General features: G+C 43.1%; 1 protein-coding gene across 1 annotated transcript; it reads right to left on the bottom strand.

Annotated features, from left to right (window-relative positions):
• Positions 1-203: 203 nt before the first annotated feature.
• Positions 204-22,230, bottom strand: LOC147101154 (all-trans-retinol 13,14-reductase-like). The gene is made up of 11 exons (XM_085966369.1): positions 22,026-22,230; positions 20,214-20,396; positions 18,412-18,653; positions 16,170-16,371; positions 8,662-8,859; positions 8,440-8,559; positions 6,352-6,490; positions 3,595-3,704; positions 2,542-2,708; positions 2,109-2,268; positions 204-374 (listed from the first exon to the last, which is right to left on the bottom strand). The coding sequence occupies exons 1-11, from the start codon at positions 22,192-22,194 to the stop codon at positions 229-231; spliced, it is 1,836 nt and encodes a 611-aa protein (XP_085822495.1). The 5' UTR covers positions 22,195-22,230; the 3' UTR covers positions 204-228.
• Between the last annotated feature and the right edge of the window lie 1,084 nt (positions 22,231-23,314).

A 23,314-nucleotide genomic window follows, 5' to 3' on the forward strand; every position in this document is an offset into this window, starting at 1 on the left:
TTCTATTGTGCACACATTGCTAATAGAACCAGATTCTTGATGTAAATTGTTATCATGTTCCAATAATATTCTATATGTAGTCCTGAAAAGCCACTTTTACACTAGTCTAAGTGGCAAAATTATGGACCCACAAACAAATCTGTCCAGAGCCTCTGACTCTACAGAAATTGGATCTCAATGTAAGGTAAAACAAAAAAACAATAAGATTAAAACCTCAACAGCTCACTGTTAAGCTTCCTTTTTGACCTTGGAATTTTTAATTTTCTTCTTAAGGTTTCTGATGTCCTTGTACAGATTGCGGTGAAGAACTCCTGACGCACAAATAAGGCCCCCATGGATGGCTCCCAAAAACCCACAGGAAAATACATCCTGACCTGGAATGATAAAGGTGAGAGGCAGTGGAAAGCTTCACACAGAAGTACAGTATGCACAGGAATGGTCTTTTCTTATATTTCTATATTTACACTCTCATTTCTGGTTCTTCACTACAATGCAAACAAGCTATGGTGTCTAAGTGAATGCTTTAATGAAACAGACTTGTGATGTGGTAACTTGATGATGCATCAGATCAAGCTTCTTACTTTGAGTACCAGTGTTTGTGCATGTGCAGTTGCTCCATTGCTTGGATGCTGAAACATTTGCCCCATAGGTTGATCCCACCTACCAGAAGCTTCAGACTATATTTTAGAATTGCTTCTTCAAGCTGTTCTGTAATATAAATTCAGCGGCCTTTTTAGTTGGACAAAGATTCCTTAAACGATAATGATGCATCGCATTTCAACACATTTTATGTTAACATGATTTCATCCCTATGAAGCATGCTTGACAATCGACCTAAAAATGACATGGTTGATCCCAACTCCTTGATTGATTTGCAAATCATACAGGCCTTGAAATTATGCTTTGAGATAAATGGGTAATGCCTTAGTTAAAATAGATGAGGGAGGGGATGAGGAATTTCAGATAAATGCATTAAGTGTTCGTACCCAATATATTTCACAGCATAATTTCAAGACCATAGTGATTTCCCTAACATTTTCAGTTTAATAAAATTCACCATCTTAAACTTAATGATAAATTGGGCAAATTCCAAATCCTGTTCAAAATTACAACATTAAACTGGGAATCCAATGGTTCACTGTTCTAACCAATTTACGTTAACACCTTCATTAAATTCCAACTCCTTCCTAAAATTGACATGGCTTGCAATCTCGTCTAACTCAAAAGCAAAACACCGTGGATGCTGGAAATCTGAAATAAAAACACAAAATGCTGGAACTACTCAGCAAGTCAGGCAGCATCTGTGAAGAGAGAAAGAGAGTTAACGTTTCAGGTTGATGACCTTTCATCAGAACCAGTTCCAACGAAAGGTCATTGACCTGAAACATTGACTCTGTTTCTCTCTCCACAGATGCTGCCTGACCTGCTGAGTATTTCCAGCATTTTCTGTTTTTACTCCTTGTCTAACTATTGGCTGTAATGAACACTTCAAAACTGCCACTACAGTACCTTTTATAATCAGTTACTAAATGCACCGGTTGTCATTAGCAAGAATGCCCTTTTGGTGCACTCGCATTCCTTTATGATTGAAGTTCTTTTAAGACCTTTGTTTACTTTATCTCTGCCCACTTGCATCCTTCTCACTTCTGACAGAAGTCCTCACTTTCTACTTTGAACCATTGCTTCCATCCACTGGCCCCTCCAGCAGTCAAACGTTTCACTAAATTGTCCTATTGTTGACAATTTAATGCTGTACTTGGGGGCAAGCCATGCTTTCAATTTTTTAATAAAGCCTCTTTTGGATTCTATTGTGGCGACACGCCACCACTGGACATAATCCGCTCACGGCGGCACAGACAGTCTAAGCAGAAGCCCCCAGCCGGGGGCCCTTTCCTCCAGCAACTTGTTTCCCGCAGGGACAGGCTGCCGGGAGCACTTCCTGTCTGGGAAGTATTTAAGTGGATGCGCGGGCTTTTCTAGTTCCGGTTTGTCATGTGGTTAGAATAAAGCAGTTGTGTTTTCAATAGCTCTGGTCTCGACTCCCACGTTTGCCGCGGTATCTCAACACTATATCCTTTTCATTGCTTGACTTAGGGTAGCGTGCGTACCTGTTAGGTAAAGCTTCTTGACTGGTGTTTTCGTTCTAAGGGAGGCAATAGCTTCTGGGGCAAAACGCAACACATCGTGACTGACACCATATATTTCTCCACGTGAAGAAGCTATGTAGAACTGATTTGAAAGAGGAGACCCAACCTTAATGTACTCGACCTGGAGAGCATTTAGACACAAACAAATCAAGTTAGCCAAAAGGAATTGAAAGTAGAAATGATTTTTTGCACTATTCACAAGCAACTGTAAACTTACACAGCCCAGAAACAAGAAGCACTCAAGTTGTGCAAATCTCTTACTGCAATATAGACTCCAATCCATAATGTAACTTTTAATTCTCACAACATAACAATGAACGAGACTATCATTTATTATGCATTTTATCATTGCACACAAGCTATTTTTTACATACCCGATGCCAGGCAAACATACCTTGTCTTTGAGTTGCGGAAAGTACTCAATAGCGTGGTCTATCAATCTTCTAGCAATAACCATTTTAAAATTTTCATAGTCTTCCCCTCGCTTCTTCACACGTTCATCCTTCCATTCTTCAAACCACTCATAGCGTACTAATGTCACAATAACCATACTAGACTTCCCTAAATATTAAGAATTTAAATTACTATCCCTTCAAATACAAAAATAGCCTCACAGTAGTAAAACAAATGTGCTCCTTTGAACTGATTTTCTCATTTAAAAAAAAAATTGTCATCGGTAATGATCTTGTTTGTGCTATGAATCTCAGAAACTCTGCTCTTGAACACCTGAGGACTTATTTGTCATTGCCTTGGATAAGTCCAAAGGGCTAAAAATTCGATTAGGCCTGAAAACGGGCACGGGGATCACGATGGGCCTGTATTTCGCAGCAAAGTCTTTCACTGGGTTGGAGAAGCTACAACTGCATGATCTTCCAAAGTTATGTTCATGGTACTGTAAGTCTCTGTTAGAATGGCAAATTTGGCATTTATTTTAAAATAGCAAGGAATATATCTTTTGGTTCCAAGTTTCTCCCTTTTATCATCCTTTCATTTCTCCCTGAAGGTATTGACTCTAGCTGGAGTATGGTTCCATGGATGCCGGTCACCTTCTGGATACCTTGTCCAAGTGGCCATTCTTCATGTGTGAGCCTCAAGAGCAAGTGTCAATACAGTAGTTAATCATGACGGGGACATCACAACTGAGCCCAATCCTGTTCTGACCTAATATCCCTATATGCACACTTTCCAACATGGGCTCGTGGATAGCAATCAGAAGCAAGGCCCTGGCCCATTTTTCCCTCCCTAGCTCAGGGGCACCCCGAGGTAAATTATGGCACTCCTAATGCCAGAGTGAGAACAACAGGACATCGAACCTGGAATCTTCTGGTCTACATTGGCTCAATTGCATTTTACCTTTACTAAATGAGCTATTGGGGAGGGGGGGGGAAAAAAAGAGTATCATGCAATATTGTTTTTTAATTTTAAATATACGTCTGCTGCTGTTTACCTGCATATCGGTCATCCCAAGATGGATCCTTAGCTGACGGAAAGGAGAGAAACATTATCGGACACCCTTCAATGGCGTCTTCTTTATTGAGTGAGAAGTATTTCTTGAGCCTGAAATAATGCCAATAAAAAAAGTGTTCGCAAAACTAACAATTTGTTCAATAAACCAACTTAGGAGAAGAATTTATATAGCATCTTGTAATTTCAATATATAAATGTAAGATTTTTTTCTTTTTTTCCTTCTTTCTATCAAATCCTCAGGACATTTCAAAGTACATTACAGCCAAATACTTTTGAAGTGCAGCCACTGTTATGAAGGTCCTTCCACGGATTTCCCTCAAAGTGTTTTTTTGTTGGGGAGGAGGGAAAAAAATGTTAGGACATAGGAACAGGAGTAGCCTATTGAGCCCCTCGAACTTGTTCCGCCATTCAATTAGATCATGGCTGATCTGTAGCTCAACTCTATTTACTTCATATCCCTTGATACCCTTATAGCAAAAATCTATCACTCGCAGTCTTGAAAGCTTCAGTTGATGGAACACCCACAGCCTTTTAGGGGAGAGAGTTCCAGATTTCAGAAGTTGAAGATCTGAACTGCACATGCATATTTTCTACAGGCTACTAATAAGGTGTTTTTACATGGCTGATTTCCCACTGTTGCTGTCTAAGGAAAGCAACCTCCGTGTGCTGCCCTTCGCTTTTACTTTGCAGTGGATTGCTAGCTGTGCTGGGCTCCACTCTGTAAATGCAGGGACCAATTACATAATGGACAAAGGCCTAAGAGTTGGTCACCTGTCTGCTATTAGTGTGAACATGGTATGTGGTGCAGGGGTCTTATAGCACAGGTGGGGGCCGGGGGGGGGGGGGGGGGGGCGGGTGAGATAGAAAAATAAAACAGGCAGTTAGACAGGGGCCAACAGCAATACTACTGTGACAAGTACCTTCAGTACCTGTACTATTGGTATGCAGCAGAAAAGATGATGGATAATGTTACCTGGAATGGAAGCTTTGCTTGAGGTTAAGACACATAGGGCTGGATTTTGATACTGGAGGTGCGTAGGAGGCGGGACTACAACTTTCGGGGTTATAGTCCCGCCTCCATCGAGTTGTGGCCAACCCACGCGATTTTCACTTGATTGACCTTGTTGAGCCCGCCCAGCGGGCTCAGCAGGCCAGTTAAGGGCCACCCGGCAACAGGTGACGTCACAGATTGACATTTCATCTGTCAAGACCTTTTGACAGATGAAATATCAGCGTTCGACAGTTGTTTGAAGCTGTCAAACACTGACAATCTGTACTCCAAGTTAATTCCTTCCTCTCAGGATGATTTAGAGATCTCTCCAGAACAGAAAGCTGAATGCTGCAACTTTTGACAGCTCATGGCCATTCTGCTTTCTGTGCCGGTGAGATGAGGGACTCCCGAGACCTGAAGGAAGGAAGGCTGTAAAGGTAAGTAAAGGTAATTAAACTTATTTAAACACTTTACACACACCAAACACGCTTACCTCTGCACTCATGCACCCATCACTCACCTGAACACCGGACATCTCGAACCCTCCAAGCCCTTCAGCCCGACGGTCTGCCTCGCTAACTTGGCATGGTTTGGAGCCGTCGGGAATCCCACATTTCAGCAATAAAAATAGGAATTAGGCTAAAAATTGCCTGTTAACTACCTGTTAACAGGCAGTTAATTGGCATTAATCCCCTTCCCGCTTCGGGGAGGCGGGTCCCAGTGCGGGGCGGGTATCCGCCTCTTTTGAAACTGGCATGGAGGCGGGTTGGGGGCGGGATGGGTTCGTGCCCCCCGATTTCGAGATTTTAACCCCCCCACACGCCTCCAATCCCGCCTCCACGGCCCAATGAAAATCCTGCCCATAGTTACTAGTAACTATTTATGGAGAAGGATGGAATAGGGTGGCCAATCCTCCAGGATTGTTCTGGAGTCTTGAGGAATTAAATGTTTTAACCCCCAGGTCACTGCTGCGAGCAACCCGGGAGAAAAATGATTGGCATATTAAAATAATGTTTCTCTCCTCGCCCTCCCCCCATTTTCTTTGAACACTTTCATCTATTAGTTATCAAAAGGGGAAAAAGGCTGTTTGTTTAGGCAGGATGGTTGGAAGTGGGCAGTCATGATGAATCCTCTAGAAATACACCCAACCAGAATCGCTAACCCTAGGGTGGAGAAAAATGAAGAGAAGTCGGAATGCGAGAGAGCAATCCTGATTTCAAACAGTTGGAGACAATAAAAAAAAATTCAAGAGTCACGTTGATGGGTTTGTTTCCAACCTTTCTTCCATGGAATATTTGTAGTTACACGAGAATACTGGCATACTACATTAACGACTTGTGACTGTCATTCTACAAATGCTTTTCCCAGCTCTTGAACTGTGAAAGTTGGGCGTTCCCTGCACTAAGGGCAAACCAGTTTCAATTCCACATTCAAACTTGCAACAAAGGGGGGCCGTGAATTGTAGAGAAAAGCTCAGTCAAGCATATTTGGTAAAACAGGAAGAAATTTAGAGGAAGTATAAAAACAAATAAGCAGAGATTATAGATGAAAGGAGCGATGATAGAGAAGGAAACAAAAAAAAGTGACTAAAACAACTAGAGACACACCCGACAGTAGAAGACAGTGTAATACTTTGGAGTACCACAATCATGTTATTTTACAAAATTGAGTGCAACCAAATAAAGGCGAGTTCTCCTCCTTCACGGGGTGTTATGTCGCCAAGTTTAAAGCACCACAGGGACTTACAGCTCATCAAGATCGTTCTCTTGAAAAAACCAGTAATTTGTTGCTTTCAACTCCAACTCTTCCTTTGAAGCATTAAGACCGACAAATACACTGAATCCTCCCAGTCCATGTCTCACCATGCTCAGCTGAGTGCGGATTGCTGTGGGCCAACAGAATGATCAATAACCATCGTAATCCATTTATAGTTGAAAAAATTATTTTCATGCTCCTGGATATGAGCATAAATATCAATGGGAATAATTTATGAAATTCCAGACTGTCGTAATAGTTGAAAATCAGCGAAATTCTAAGATTACTCTTGTGCATTACATAGAAACATAGAAGATAGGAGCAGGAGTAGGCCATTTGGCCCCTCGAGCCTGCTCCGCCATTCAGTGCAATCATGGCTGGTCATCCAAATTCAGTACCCTGTCCCTGCTTTCTCCCCATATGCCTTGATCCCCTTAGCCTTAAGAAATATATCTAACTCCTTCTTGAATATATTTAATGAATTGGCCTCAACTGTCTTCTGTGGTAGAGAATTCCACAGGTTCACCACTCTCTGGGTGAAGAAATTCCTCCTCATCTCAGTCCTAAATGGCTTACCCCTTATCCTTAGACTGTGACCCCTGGTCCTGGACTCCCCGACCATCGGGAACAGCCTTCCTGCATCTAGTCTGTCTAGTCCTGTTAGTCATTCTGGTGGTCAGCTGAAGAACCCAATTGTTCTGCATTTCCTACACTGTGACTTCCTGGGACTTGTCAAGTGGAGATGGAGCTCTACCTGAAGAAGGGAAAAGAAAAACGGAAGCTGGTCACCCAACTGTCGCCATTAGGATCCTTAAATGAGAAGAGGGTTCCCTCCACCGTAAATTGTTCTTTCTCCCTCTCCATTAATTTCCGTATGCTGGTGACCATTCCATAGCTCAGAGACCTGTGCCAATGTCACTCTTCAGCTGGCTGTTGGGACATGTGTAAAAGCAACCAAAAGCGATTCATCCCACAACCTCCCTTCCATGTTGGCAGGGCCGCATTAATCATTCTTGCAATAAAATGCCTAAAGACCTTGTGAAGAGCTGCAGATGCTTCGAGAACTTCTTCCGTGCTGTTTTCCCGTTCTGCTGTGAGGCTTGAACAGCATCTTCCATCCTTCCCACTCTGCTCACTGCCCTCTTCGACCATGCCTTCCCGCCGCTGGGGACCACGGTGAAGGTACGGCAACAGTCAGATAACTAATTCCCCCCTCCCCACTCCCTCAAATTCCAGTCACTGCCTGCCATGCAGGAAGCGCTGTTTAAGCATCCAGGTTTGGAGTTCTATGCTCCTTTAGATAAAAGGCTGAATTGAAAACAGATTTTAAACAGAGCATTGTAAACCGAAAGCTACCATCAGTCTCCTTTAACACAATCATTCTGTTTTATTCAAAAAAAGAGAGATGACTCCTCTACAGCAAGCCAGAAGGATAGAAGAGTCTGGCTGATTGAGTAATGGCAATGATGACAAACAGTCCCAGTTAGATCGGCAGTTTGGCAACCTCTCCCCAAAATGAGAACTTCACTTTTGTGCAGTGTACCATTGAGTGGTCTGGCTGGAAGTACAATATCACATAAGTGAGTAAATAATTAATGGATGTGGACATTGAACTAAAGGCTTGCTAGTTCACAATGACGTACTCAGTCTCTCCCATTATTGCACCATTCTAATGCAATTGTTATGAAACCTAGTCACTTGAATTACATATTTTAAAAATAAATACAAGGTTAACCATCTTGGAACATTAATGATAGGGCCAAAACCCCAGAAGCAATCAAATTAATCTTGCACATACTTGCTAGCTTACTAACTGCACATGTATATTGCTGCTTCAGTTAAACTGATACTGCTGGCCCATGGAAAAATGCTGGGGGGAAGGGAGGAAAATAGCATGTTACAAATCAGATGTACCAAAAAGGAAAACTCATCATTATTTAATATCAAACAATCCCATAAGTGAGGAAGACTCTAACAATAGATCGTGACCTAGTCAATCATGCGTGACATGCTTTAAGCTGTTATTTTTGTATGTGCTCTGTATATTCTGCAGAAAAAAACATTCCAATATCCACACACCTGGTTTGCTTTGCAGTTCACGAGGTAACAGTTGTTCATAGGTATTAAATATTCCAGCATTGGAAATCACAACCGGAGCAAATAGGCTTATTTCTTCCTCACCCTTCTTCACAGTCACACCTAGCAAGAAAGAGGAAAACTTGAGTGGCAACAATGAAAACAAATGCACTTTTATTGTCTCCCAACTCTTAAAACCAATGAAAACACTTAATTCACTCTTACCATACACTTCACCATCTTTATTTATTAGTATTCGTTGAACAGGTGCCCGCATAAGAACATCTCCTCCACTTTTCTTAATAACTGGGATTATGTGAAAGGCAATCTCACTAGGCCCTCCTTTCGGGTACCATGCACCATTCTGGTAGTGCTCGATAACTAAGGCGTGCATCATAAAGCTAGCATCTTTAGGCATGACTCCTGGGGAAAGAAAACACATTTCAAACAGGAGGGCAGCGCAAATGGAGAATATACAATGGACTTACTAAATTCCAATTCTAGCAAGACCAACTGTATCCAAAATACAAACTATTTACTAAAATGCAATTTACATGTTTGACCAAACATGCTTAGCGACAGATTAAGCAACAACAAAATGGACACTTATAAAATACAAATGGGTTCAATGTCAATGTGACACTGAGCAGTGACAGAGTAAATAACATCATACACCTCCAGAGCGAGTCAAATCAGTGAGCAACCAAGGGAGAGGCAGACTGATCACAGCAGAAAGGTAGATTCTGGGAGCCCATTGGTGGAAGGATAGTCACATTGCAGGTTCAGTCAATAACACCAAGAGAAGGATATCAAAAGTGACATGGAATACAAGGCGGCAACTTTCCTCAAATCCCCCTTAAATAAATTAATTACCAGGAAATAGTTCTATGAAGATATATTTATTCTGCAGTTTATTTTAATAAAACAGAAATTAAACAAAATTAAGTTGTAGTTACAAAGATAATAATCAAGTCAGACTCAGGCAACATATAAAATGCCAGCGAGTTTAGATTCAGGAGTTATTACTTATGGTATATACAAGGAATCAATTAATTTAGGGATGTTAGAATCATAGAATGGTTACAGCAAAAATGAGGCCATTCGACCATCGAGCCCGTGCCGGCTCTTTGCAAGAGCAGTTCACCTAGTCCCACCAACCACCGCCCCCCCCCCCCCCTTCCCCTCCCCCCGCCCTTTCCCTGTAGCTCTGCAAACTTTTTTCCTTCAGGTATTTATCCAATTCCCTTTTGAAAGCTAAGATTGAATCTGGCTCCACCACCCTCTCAGGCAGTACATTCCAGATCCTAAGCACTCGCTGCGTAAAAAAGTTTTTCCTCATGTCACCTTTGGTTCTTCTGCCAATCACCTTAATCTGTGTCCTCTGGTTCTCAACCCTTCCACCAATGGGAACAGTTTCTCTCTATCTACTCTGTCCAGACCCCTCATGATTTTGAACACCTCTATCAAATCTCCTCTCAACCTTTTCTGCTCTAAGGAGAACAACCCCAACTTCTCCAGTCTATCCACATAACTGAAGTCCCTCCTCCCTGGAACCATTCTCGTCAATCTTTTCTGCACCCTCTCTAAGGCCTTCACATCCTGCCTGAAGTGCGGTGCCTAGAATTGGACACAATACTCCATTTGAGATCGGACCAGTGTTTTATAAAGGTTCGTCATAATGTCCTTGCTTTTGTCCTCTATGCCTCCATTTATGAAGCCCAGAATCCCATATGCTTTTTTAACCGCTTTCGCCACCTGCCCTGCCACCTTCAACGATTTGTGCACATATACCCCCAGGTCTCTTTGTTCATGCACCCCCTTTAGAACTGTTCCCTTTAGTTCTTCCTATCAAAATGTATCACTTCACACTTTTCTGTGTTAAATTCCATCTGCCACGTGTCCGCCCATTTCACCAGCCTGTCTATGTCTTCTTGAAGTCTATCACTATCCTCCTCATTGTTCACTATACTTCCAAGTTTTGTGTCATCGACAAATTTTGAAATAGTGCCCTGTACACCCAAGTCCAAGTCATTAATATATATCAAGAAAAGCAGTGATCCCAATACCGACCCCTGGGGAACACCACTGTGTACCTTCCTCCAGTCCGAAAAACAACTGTTCACCATTATTCTCTGTTTTCTATCACTTAGTCAATTTCGTATCCATGCTGCCACTGTCATTTTTATTCCATGGGCTTCAACTTTGCTGGTAAGCCTATTATGTGGCACTTTATCAAACGCCTTTTGGAAGTCCATGTACACCACATCAACTGCATTGCCCTCATCAACCCTCTCTGTTACCTCATCAAAAAACACAATCAAGTTAGTTAAACACAATTTGCCTTTAACAAATCCGTGCTGACTTTCCTTAATTAAGCCACACTTGTCCAAGTGACTGTTAATTTTGTCCCGGATTACTGTTTCTAAAAGCTTCCCCACTACTGAGGTTAAACTGCCTGTCCTGTATTTGCTGGGTTTATCCTTGCACCCTTTTTTGAACAAGGGTGTAACATTTGCAATTCTCCAACCCTCTGGCACTCGATGGGCCGAATGGCCTCCTTCTGTGTCGTTATGAGTCTATGACCACCCCCGTATCCAAGGAGAATTGGAAGATTATGGCCAGTACCTCTGCAATTTCCACCTTTACTTCCCTCAGTATCCTAGGATGCATTCCTTCCGGTCCTGGTGACTTATCTACTTTAAGTACAGCCAGCTTTTCTAGTACCTCCTCTTTATCAATTTTTATCCCATTCAGTATCTCAACTACCTCCTCTTTCACTATTACTTTGGCAGCATCTTCTTCCTTGGTAAAGACAGATGCAAGGTACTCATTTAGTACCTCAGCCATGCCCTCTGTCTCCATTTTGGTCCCTAATCAGCCCCACCCCTCCTCTTACTACCCATTTACTATTTATATGCCTATAGAAGACTTTTGGATTCCCTTTTATGTTAGCTGCCAATCCATTCTCATACTCTCTCTTTGCCCCTCTTATTTCCTTTTTCACTTCCCCTCTGAACTTTCTGTATTCAACCTGGTTCTGACTTGTATTCTCAACTTGACATCGGTCATACACCCCCTTTTTCTGCTTCATCTTACTCTCTATCTCTTTAGTCATCCAGGGCGCTCTGACTTTAGTTGTCCTACCTTTCCCCCCTCGTGGGAAAGTACCTTGACTGTACCCGAACCATCTCTTCTTTAAAGGCAGCCCATTGTTCGATTACGGTTTTGCCTGCCAATCTTTGATTCCAATTTACCCGGGCCAGATCCATTCTCAACCCACTGAAATTGGCCTTCCTCCAATTAAGTATTTTTACTCTAGATTGCTCCCTGTCCTTGTCCATAGCTAATCTAAACCTTATGATACTATGATCACTGTTCCCTAAATGTTCACCTACTGACACTTGCTCCACTTGACCTACTTCATTCCCCAGAACCAGATCCAGCAATGCCTCCTTCCTCATTGGGCCAGAAACACACTGATCAAGAAAGTTCTCCTGAACACACTTCAGAAATTCTTTCACCTCTCTGCCCTGTCAGCTGTGGCTCAGTTGGTAGCACCCTCGCCTGAGTCAGAAGATTGTGGGTTCACGTCCCACTCCAGGGACTTGAACACATAAAGCTAGGATCACACTCCAGTGCAGTACTGAGGGAGCGCTGCACTGTCGGAGGTGCCGTCTTTCGGATGAGACGTTAAACAGAGGCCCCATCTGCTCTCTCAGGTAAACGTAAAAGACCCCATGGCACTATTTCGAAGAGGAGCAGGGGAGTTATCCTTGGTGTCCTGGCCAATATTTATCTCTCAACCAACATAACAAAAACAGATAACTTGGTTATTATCACATTGCTGTTTGTGGGACCTTGCTGTGCGCAAATTGGCTGCCGCTTTTCCCACATTACAACAGTGACTCCACTTCAAAAGTACTTCATTGGCTGTAAAATGCTGAGACGTTCAGTGGTCGTGAAAGGCGCCATATAAATGCAAGGTTTTTTTTCTTTACACTATTACTATCCCAGTCTATATTAGGATAGTTGAAGTCCCCCATTATCACTACTCTATAGTTCTTGCACCTTTCTGTAATTTCCCTGCAAATTTGCTCCTCTATATCCTTCCCACTAGTTGGTGGCCTATAGAATGCACCTAGTAGTGTAATGGCACCTCCATTGTTTCTTACCTCTAACCAAATAGATTCTGTCCTTGACCCCTCCAGGACATCCTCTCTCTTCAGCATTGTAATATTCTCCTTAATCAATACTGCCACCCCACCTCCTTTCTTTCCTTCCCTATCTTTCCTGAACACCTTATATCCAGGAATATTTAGTACCCAATCTTGCCCTTTTTTGAGCCAGGTCACTGTTATTGCCACAACATCATATTCCCATGTGGCTATTTGCGCCTGCAGCTCACCAACCTTATTTAGAGTGGGAGAGGAATTGAATTATTATGAGATAGTCAATCGAAATTAAGTTGAAAGTCTGTTCATGAGTACCGAATTTATCAGAGAGAATCCGAACAGTGTAGGCAGGATTACGCATTTATATTATTTGACAGTTTGTATCTAGAATCCAAGTAGGGACCAACAAATCCCGGGTACATGAACATGTCCAGTTGAGAACTAAACTATATGTAGCATTAGGCCTGGGCTAGCACAGCAGAATGGAGAGCATCACAAGCAGGGATCAACAAGGCCCAAAGTACAGCAACAGGCCAGACAGGAACCATGGTAGAGACCAATGAGGTTCGATATACAATGGCTCGATCCGGAACTACATGGCTGATAATTCACCGTGATGCACCGCAGTGCTTTGGGACTAGAAACCCAAAATTAGTGGGCACAGAGGCCTCAAGCATAACTGATAACCAGATGTGATGAGCTCTTGGAAATGCCAGCAGGAAACACCTACTGCACTAGTAGCCCGAGCACCACCCATGCATAAGGCTCATAACAGCCCCAAATTTCTTATAAAATTATGCAGATGCAGCACCTGAGCAACACACAACTGAGTGCCGGTTTCCAATGGGTGCGTCAAGGGAGGCCCACTTTTGTTTTTTTGTTTTTTTAAATTACTTATAGCGCTCTCCTTGTATTAGGACAACCCTTAGTTTCAGCCCCAACTATCCCTTTGCTTCCAATGGTCAATTCTTCAAATAGGAACTGCGTGCCGGTCAACTTTATTTTTTTTTAAATAGCAGTGCTTCAGGGGTGGTCAGCAGCCCTTCAGTAGCTGCCAGTACCAACGTTCTGGCCACACAGCCCCTCCCCCTTAGCACTCCCAGCCCTAAGCACTTGGAGCATCACATTATCATGCAAGGCCAGCTGAGTGGGGCATAGGCTAACGCAGCGTCTTAAGAGTAGTGATCCCGATGGTGCGGCACTGGGAATGCATCATCCACCCATATGACCTGAATAAAGGTATATGTGCCGTGTAGGCATGGTGGAGACCAAGCACAGAGCCAAAGGCGTTCTGGAGCAAGGTCAGGTAGCTAGACATCAAAATGCAGGCAACTTCCAGGCAATAGTACATTAGACCTGCATCACAAGGTGCAGGACCAAGACAGCATCACAAAGGTGCTCGTTAGGCATGTCACCGGACCAAGGCAGGCAGGTTGTTGCCCCAAAGTTCTGATCCAAAGGATAACCAGGAGATAAATGCAATTTATATACTAGTCCGATTAAGAACTTGCACAGTGCTCTAACCTTGCACTCAATAAATGAACAGAATCAATGTTAACATTTGCAGAATGTACTAAATATATAATTAATAGCCAAACAAATTTAGATTTAAGAAACTAAATCACACAGCAGCATTGTAGGGTTTACTTGATTTGTACCCCCCCGCCGATCCCGGCCCCAACCCCCTCCAATCCAAGGTGATTGCAGTGCTCCATGAGTCATTCGACAGCTCGGTGACAGAGGCAGTGAACTATGTTTATACAGTGAATAATAATTGATCAGAATTATGATGAGTTCCAAGGACTCCAAGGCAGAGATAAACAGACGGAAGAAGCTCTGCATGTAGAAGATAAACTTCAATCAGAAAAGAAAGACATTATTGAAAGTTGGCAATCTATTTGGTTTCTCATTTGTTTATTCTTCACATATAGCAGGGTGATGCCGCATGGTACGAAAACACTTAAGAGCGGATAACCCCTCTGTTGCCAAGATACAGAAACCACCCCATTAAGCAGCGCGTCACGCAACAAGAAAAAGACCACTTTACAGTTAAGCAGCCCAAAATGGAAATCAAAACTCAGTCACCGAACCAAACTGTGCTGTCCCCATCAGCGGCTTGGCTCTCGGGTAAAACTCCCAGAACCCCCTTGTTGTCACCATGCACCTGTTTGGAGCAGCATGTATCCTGGTGTTGATTTTTGGTGATGGCGAATTCCCTGATTATCTGCTGCTGACGGACTAATGATTGCCTTGATTAAAAGCAAGCGCTGAATGTTTGTGTTTCGTGAAGGACGCAGCTCATTGCACCAAGCCCTCGATCAGTCATCGAATCGCACAGCCCTTCGGCACATTGTGCCTGTGCCAGCTCTCAAAGAGCAACCAATTAGTCCCACTCCCCTGCCCTTTCCCCATAGCACTGCAAATTTTCCCTTATTAAAAAGTATATATCCAATTCCCTTTTCGAAGTCGGTTTCCACCAGCCTTTCATGCACATCGTCCGCATACCCGATACGAGACTCCCAAAACAAGCGCTCTATTCGGAGCTCCGACACGGCAAGAGAGCCCCAGGTGGGCAGAGGAAACGCTTCAAGGACACCCTCAAAGCCTCCTTGAAAAAGTGCAACATCCCCACCGACACCTGGGAATCCCTGGCCCAGGACCACATAAAGTGGAGGAGAAGCATCCGGGAAGGCGCCGAACGCCTCGAGTCTCTTCGCCGGGAGCAAGCAGAAGCCAAGCGCAAACAGCGGAAGGAGCGCACGTCAACCCAAACACCCCACCCACCCGCCCCTTCAACCACCGTCTGCCCCACCTGTGACAGAGACTGTAGGTCCCGCACTGGACTCATCAGTCACCTGAGAACTCATTTTTAATGTGGAAGTAAGTCATCCTCGGCTCCGAGGGACTGCCTAAGAAGAACAGTTTAGCAAAAATTTACACATCTCCTGAAGCAGACATCTCAGCTGCCTACCAAATTAATGGAACAGTAAAATCCTCTCTCTCCTTCCCGCTTTTTGGTCCTTCATTTCTGAAAACAAACCAACTAGCATTGTCAGCAATACTCCAAGGAAAATTCAGGGAAAAAAACAGAATTCTTAAGCCTTACTGTAATTACTAGTAGCTATTAGCATGTAGAAATGTAATTTTAGTTTAGAATTCTTGGAGAATTAAATATTCCAACACTATTAGTTCTAAATGGGTGCAAAATGCTAAGTGCAGCAGGCCCTGGCTTCAGCACTAAGCTCAACACAAAGCAGCAGTGATTCTATTTCAGCAGCTAGTACTTCTAGATTATTCTTATTTTAAAAAACGGTATACTGCTGAAATAAAATGTTGTTGTCAGTTATTGCTAAGGTTTGTGAGTGTTTTGGACTGAAGTCTAAAGCAGGATCTTGTTTTGGACTGCCACAGCATTTCACAAACATCAGTATTAGAATCAGGTACGTGCTGTAGCTCGGAGCAGCAGAGTCAAACGCACCAAGAAAAGCCAGTTGAAATTACATTTTCTACTTACTCCATCAGTCAAAAGCATTGTATACGGACATAATGAAAGCACGTTACCATAATTCCCACAGATATAGCACATGACCGCTCGAAGGTCTTTATTTTTTGTCAGCTTATTAACCACATCTGAAAGTGGGGTAGATGCCAGCTTGAAAATTGATGTGACCCAGTGGATGATGCCAGTCTTTATGAGGAATCTTGCCAGTTGAAGAGGGATCATTTTCATCATTACCAACAGCGATGCTTTTTTTGCGCTCATCTAGAGTAAAATAGCAAAACATGCATTAGAGTCACAGAAAGGACAAAAGTCTCCTGCATATTTAACACAAAAGAGAGGAAGTCCACAATTATTCCCATCTGCTCTCAGATCTTGTTGTCGTTTTTAATGGCTTCCAGGAAGCTGTCCTATGTAAAACATTTATTTTCTATATTACTGATATTGGATGACTCTGGTTTAGCATACTATATGAATTCAACCCATACTTAGGAGATGAAAGCCTTTCTCTTTCATTTTGTAAGGGTCCTATGTGAAAGGGGCAACATGTAAATGAGGAAGGGGCGAGGATAGATCCTTGAGGGATTCTGAAGATGATGGATGTTCGGGCATGAAGAGAAGTTGAGGGATGAGCTGGCTATGTCCTTATAGAATTGAAACTTCCTTGGACAGTCCTACGGAGCGATGCAATGGAGGAGTGCTGACGGAGGAGGATGGCATGGCCACCATCTCATACACTGCATCAAGGAGGGATAATGCACCAGTTACAGAGGAGGCCATTATTGACTTTAGCCAGAAGACCCTGTGCTGCGGGCAGAGCAGAAGCTGGACTAGAGGGATTCGAACATGGAATTTTGAGAGATGGGCATGGAGCTGGGGGGCAACAATGCATTCGAAGACTTTAGAGACAAAAAGGTTAGAGATGGGGTGGTAGTTGGAGAACATAAATTATTTTTTTTGGGGGGGGGGGGGGGGAAGGTTAGGTCAATAGTTTGCGAGTTTTGAAAAAGAGGGAGGCTACCCGAGGAAAGGGAGCTATTAACAAAGAGAATCGTTAAATACATTCAAAACAGTCACCTCACTCACCTGGTCCCAAGCAGAATTTAAACAACTGTTTGTTAAATTCAAAGAAACCTGCTAAACACATGTTTGAACAAATCAGAGTTTTGTATTTGAATTGAGTGGCTTGGCCCCTCCCCTGGTCACTTCAGACAGTCTGACTGATTAGAACGACAATGCATCAAGTTAGGATGGGATATGATTTCTGTTAGTGTGCTAGTTTTTAACTCCTTATGTACTGTGGCAGAATTAAAGAAGGTAATACCAAGCTAACTCTTAGACAAAATAACAGTTGATTTATGCAAAAAAAAAAGTGATACTTCGGAGTTTTTCTGCCACAGGCAATAATCAATACATCATTTCTTAAGAGGCTACAATTAAAATAATAACTATTTCAACATCCATGCCTAAGGTGAGCTGGTCCTATTTAATGCTCACTGAGCTGGAGAGACAGATACAATCAGGAGCACAGAGCTGCTCTTTGACAACCTCTGTGGAGCTGTCAGGAATGTTACTCAGTTGTAGAAGTTTCACATATATTGCCACCATCGGTCTGCCAATGAATTAACTAATTTTACCACTAGGATCCTCCTGAAACTATCAGTGACAACACACAACTTCAAATTTAGGTTCAAATGTTCTTCGTATTTCAATAAATCAATTAAAAATGGGCTACCTTTAACAGCAGGGTATATTTAACTGCACTCGTAGTGGTGCATTACTGGGTTTATTTAATGCACACCTCCCATATCTGTGAAATAACCCTAATAATTCTCCCAGTGCAATAAGGTCCATTCATTCAAAAAAAGATTTATGTTGCGTCAAACATTAGCATACAAAAATGAACACTACTTCCAAGTAAACAATTACTCTGCCTAGAAATTACTGTTAGCAATGTCCACGGATGACTTCTCAACATGCTCAGACGACATTCTTCTGCCTGCTATTTGAGCAGTGGCATTAAACCCATTGAAAGTAAATGGGTTTAATGCCCGCTTTAAAATGGTGGATGGAGAAATGTCACGACTTTCTTTCCCCGCTAATATGGCCAGCTGTAAATTTCCAGACTCTTCCGTCCCTCCCAGTGTATGTTTTTAAAGAAATTTCAAGCAACCGAAGACATGCAAGAACTATTAACATCCTGATACCCTGGCTAAGGAAACCCTTTCAGCTCCTCATTTCTTCCACATTTCTAAAGTTAAATACTTTTAAAAAAATAAATAAACGGGATTTATTTTTGGTCACCTTTACAAGCTCCAGGAATTTATCGATGGCTTCTTTTTCCTCAGGAAACTGTTTCTTCAAACAATCTTGATAATTTTGCTTCCCACTATACAGTCGATATGTACGCCAGGTCTGATGGTCTCCCAGGATTACATTGTCAAAAATGTCATCCATTTGCACCCACTCCATTTGGCCATCTGTGATCTGGTCTACTAATGTCCGCAGAAAGGACCGTTCATAGAGTTGCCCTATGTAATGAATTCCTGAAACAGTGCAAAGTGGATACCAGCGTAAGTTCTCTCAAGAGCGAGTCCCAATATTTATGGTCATGTATAGAGATCACAATCCACACAATTTATTTATATTTGTTTCTGCTCTCACTCAGCCAAGAGGGCAGGCAGCTCATTTGGTTGCAGGTCTTTTCAAAAGGTGTTCTATAACTGGACACTGGTAAGTGTGTGAGGGCAGTCCTGGGAAGCTCCCCTGTCCACTGGGCCCTCCTGCCTTACAGAGCAGTGCTGAACTTCTGCCTTCTCCACCTTGGCCAACATCTTGCATTCCTGCCATGCATTCAGCAAGCATAGTGTTTTGATACACTAATCAACTCCCCACCCAATATGCTCACATAAGTGCTAGAAATGAAGGACTATTAAGATTAGTATGCAATGACAATACTATAAAGGCACAGTTTTGTTACTATTTTCTTTTCCCATCATATTCATAGCAGCATTTGTCCACAATACGCAGTTTGTTTTGGTCTGATGTGTACATAAACCCATCATCATGGTTAATTCTCTTCAAACCAATTTACTAAGAAATCCACATAGGTAGAGTTTCTGTTTGCCAATATGGAGTGCACACACCACTTATCAAAATCCAGGAAGCTAAGGCCAAGGTTGGCAGAACCAAAGCAAGCGTGCTCAGGAGTAGGACTTGAATTTAACCAGGTATAACTGCACAGCCTACTTTCCGAGCACTGGTAAGCTTCCCACTGCTTGTCAAACCAGGACCACCCAACTTATTAAAGTCAGAAATATAAACAGAAAATGCTGGAAATACTCAACCGGTCAGGCAGCATCTGTGGAGAGAGAAAGAGAGAGTTGATGTTTAAGGTTGATGATCTTTCATCAGAATTTATTAAAGTATTTGCTTACAGGATTATCTGTAGCTAAATGGGAAGAATCCTGGTCCCAAAAGACAGGTTTATAGTTAAAGTTCCAATAGTGAGCCAGGCTAGCTGGTGAACTACAAACAGTGCCCTGTGGTACTGCGGATTTGCCTGGCTCAGGGATCAGATTATCGAGTCTGCCACAGAGGGTTAAATTGGTTCTGAACTTCTATTGCCAGGATACCAAGAGAAGTCTTTGCTCTTCTTTGACTTGTGCCATGGGATTATTTGCATCCATCTGCACTACTGGAACAGGCAGGCAGGGTTGATGTCTCGTGCAAAAGATGACCCCTCTAACAATTCAGCACTCCAACGAAGTCCATCTAAAGTAATTTATTGGTTGTGAAGTATTTTGAGACTGCCCCAGAATATGAGTGGGGGCTATATAAAATTCAAGTTTCTTTTTCTTACTATAATGTACAGTACTCACTGACTTACAACTAGGCTTTAAAATATATATATATATCCAGCTATTTCTTGACTTTCGTGCAGCAACCAAGAACAGAAATGAACTATGGAACTGCTCCCATTGTTAACATCAGTTGAAGAAACCCCATAGTCGAGAAACCCAAAATGAAAGAGGATAAATGGATTTAAATATGTCGCACAAAACAATACCAGTTTTTAAAGTAGATTTTTAACCTGAAGCTCTTACCAACATCAAACTCAAAACCTTTTTTAATAAACGTGTGACAACATCCTCCAGCCTGGTCATGCTGTTCCAGCACCAAGACACGCTTGCCAGCCTTTGCCAATATTGCTGCCGCTGCTAGTCCTCCAATTCCACTGCCAATCACAATGGCATCCAGGTTTCCTGGGACCTTACTTGCAGTAAAACCTAAACAGGGTCACAAAGACATATTAGAAGCAATGAAGGCCGCAAAAAAGTACATTAGGAGCCATATACACAAATATCCACTAGTCAACAGTGAGACAGATTCCAAGTAATATTTTGACCAGACACGTATCCATTCACAACACAGCAAGCTTTTCGAAAACGTGTTTGCTGGATACAGTATGAGGTTTAAGATCCAGAGTGCAGGATGGAGCCAAGTACAGAAAAAACTCAAGGAGAATTGCTGTTCTCATACTCTCCCCTCCCTCTCATGGAATACTACATTAAAATTTTTACTTTGCTTACAAGATGTATCTAAAATACAATCAATTCAGGGATAAGCAGCTCGAATTCTAACTTTTATTTAAAAAAAATTAGGATCCTGTAAAATACTGGAATTTGTACTATGTAACATACTTGCAAAAGGATTGTATAATCAATCATTAGCCTAAAGAGGTGCAGTATTTCCATGACTTCTTTATACCAGAATTGATTTGTGACACAAATAGACATTCTTGATGCCTAGTAAACTTGAACTATAGAAATATTTTAAAGAACATACACATTATTAACTTCTCAGAATTTTTTTTCGGTTGGCAGGGGCGGGGGGATTGTTTACCTGGATACCTGCACGAAACAGTTATTAATGTAGTTGGTTTAGGGCATGACAGAAGCTTCGAAACAAATGATACTCATTTTGCCGAACCTGTCGGGAAGAAGGTGGGACTTCCCCTTTCAGGTTTTTGACCCGCCTACTTCAACATCCGGCCAATCCGCGTGATTTTCCCTTGATTGACCTTGTTGAGCCCACCCAACGGGCTCAGCAGGCCAATTAAGGGCTACCCGGCAACAGGGGACATCACAAACTGAAATTTCATCTGTCAAGAGTTCTTGACAGATGAAATATCAGTGTTTCACAGCTGTTTGAAGCTGTGAAACACTGACAGTCTGAGTTCTGACATGAGTCCTTCTGCACAGACTCAGTTAGAACTCTTACCGGCACTCAAAGCTGAAGGCTGTCACTTTTCACAGATCGCAGCCGTTCAGCTTTAAGTGCCGGCTGAGTGATGGGCTCCCGACGGCTACAGGAAGAAAGGCTGTGAAGGTAAGTACAGGTAAGTAAAAGTTCTTTACACACTTTAGACACACCAAACACACTTACCTTTACACTCATGCACACATCACTCACCTGAGCGCCGACATCGCGACCCCTCCAAGTCCTTCAACCCGACGGCCCGCCTGCTCTAACCTGGCGTGGTTTGGAGCCCTCGGGAAACCCACACGAAACCCCTCAAAATAGGGATTAGGCTAAAAAACTGCCTGTTAACTAATCCCTTCCCGCCTGGTTTCGGCGGGTCCCAGTATGGGGCGGGTACCCGCCACCCCTGAAACTTGCGTGGAGGCGGGTTTTGGGCGGGATGGTGTCGGGACCCCCAAAATCGGGATTTTCCCCCCCACACGCCTGAAACCCCCCTGACGGCTCCCCGAAAATCTAGCCCCACATGTTTAGGCACATTGTGCTGGTGGGGGGGGGGGGGTCTCAGGTTTATATATAAATATAAATAAATAAACAGCTAACGTTGCAGCAATGTGGGGTCGGAGCCGCTTTTCTAGAGCAACAATCTGTAACACCTTTGTGGAGAACTCTCTTCCTCGCTTCTTGGTCGGTCACCAGAGGCTCCGGCGGTCTCCTGGTGTCCCCGGCAAAAGGGTTTGCACTTGGAGATGAACGGCGGAAGGTTCGGCGGTAAATTCCAACTAAAAAGCACAGCGCCAGCAGCAGCCCCGCGTACAACCACATCTTCTCCGGGCTCGGCCTCTGTCAAATGAAGGTTAAAGTTTACTTCCTACTCCATTTAAAGGAGCTCTGAACAATTAAAGGGAAAGCATCATGCTCGGGGACATTTCTCTCGCCAAACCGCAACCAAAACTAGGGTTAAAAAAAACCCTAGTTGTTTATGCACAGAGGATAGCGCATATGGGAACACAGTGCCGTCTTTGAACTGCCTGCATTTAATAATGTTACGTTACTTCATCGATAGAATAGTATGTGGTTTCAATATTGGGTTACAGATAGGTTTCTGAGGGAACTGCTAATGAGGGGTTGATTTTCATTGACCTGTGGAGTCGGGTTTGGAGGCTTGGGGGGGGGGGGGGGGGTTAAAGTCCCGAAATCGGGGGCCCCAACCCCATCCCGCCTCCATGCCAGTTTCAAAGGAGATATTACATCTAGTTCCCTCATCTAGATCATTAATATATATTGTGAATAGCTGGGGTCCTAGGACCGATCCCTGCGGTACCCCACTCGTCACTGCCTGCCACTCGGAAAAAGACCCGTTTATTCCAACTCTTTGCTTCCTGTCTGCCAACCAAAAGGTAAATCGTGCTTGACTAATCTACTGGAATTTTTTGAGGATGTAACTGGTAGAATAGATAAGGGAGAACCAGTGGATGTGGTGTATTTGGACTTTCAGAAGGCTTTCGATAAGGTCCCGCATAAGAGATTAGCGTGTAAAGTTAAGGCACATGGGATTGGGGGCAAGGTACTGACTTGGATAGAGAACTGGTTGGTAGACAAGAAGCAAAGAGTTGGAATAAACGGGTCTTTTTCCGACTGGCAGGCAGTGACTAGTGGGGTACCGCAGGGATCAGTCCTAGGACCCCAGCTATTCACAATATATATTAATGATCTAGATGAGGGAACTAGATGTAATATCTCCAAGTTTGCAGGCGACACAAAGCTGGGTGGGCGTGTGTGCTGTGAGGAGGATGCAGAGAAACTCCAGTATGATTTGGACAGGTTGGGCGATTGGGCAGAAGCATGGCAGATGCAGTATAACTGGATAAATGCGAGGTTATCCACTTTGGTGGCAAAAACAGGAAGGCAGATTATTATCTGAACGTTAATAGATTGGGAGAAG

The sequence above is a fragment of the Somniosus microcephalus genome, chromosome 24 (assembly GCF_052327205.1).
Source record: "Somniosus microcephalus isolate GS21.2 chromosome 24, FLI_Smic_1.0, whole genome shotgun sequence".
Classification (NCBI taxonomy): domain Eukaryota; kingdom Metazoa; phylum Chordata; class Chondrichthyes; order Squaliformes; family Somniosidae; genus Somniosus; species Somniosus microcephalus.

Coding starts and splice junctions, on each gene's coding strand:
- LOC147101154 (XM_085966369.1), bottom strand. CDS start 22,194: ATGTGGTTGTACGCGGGGCTGCTGCTGGCGCTGTGCTTTTTAGTTGGA. Junction 20,397..22,025: donor GAAGAGAGTTCTCCACAAAG/GTGTTACAGATT, acceptor GACCCTGTTTAG/GTTTTACTGCAAGTAAGGTC. Junction 6,491..8,439: donor TGAACTGCAAAGCAAACCAG/GTGTGTGGATAT, acceptor GTTGGCCCACAG/CAATCCGCACTCAGCTGAGC.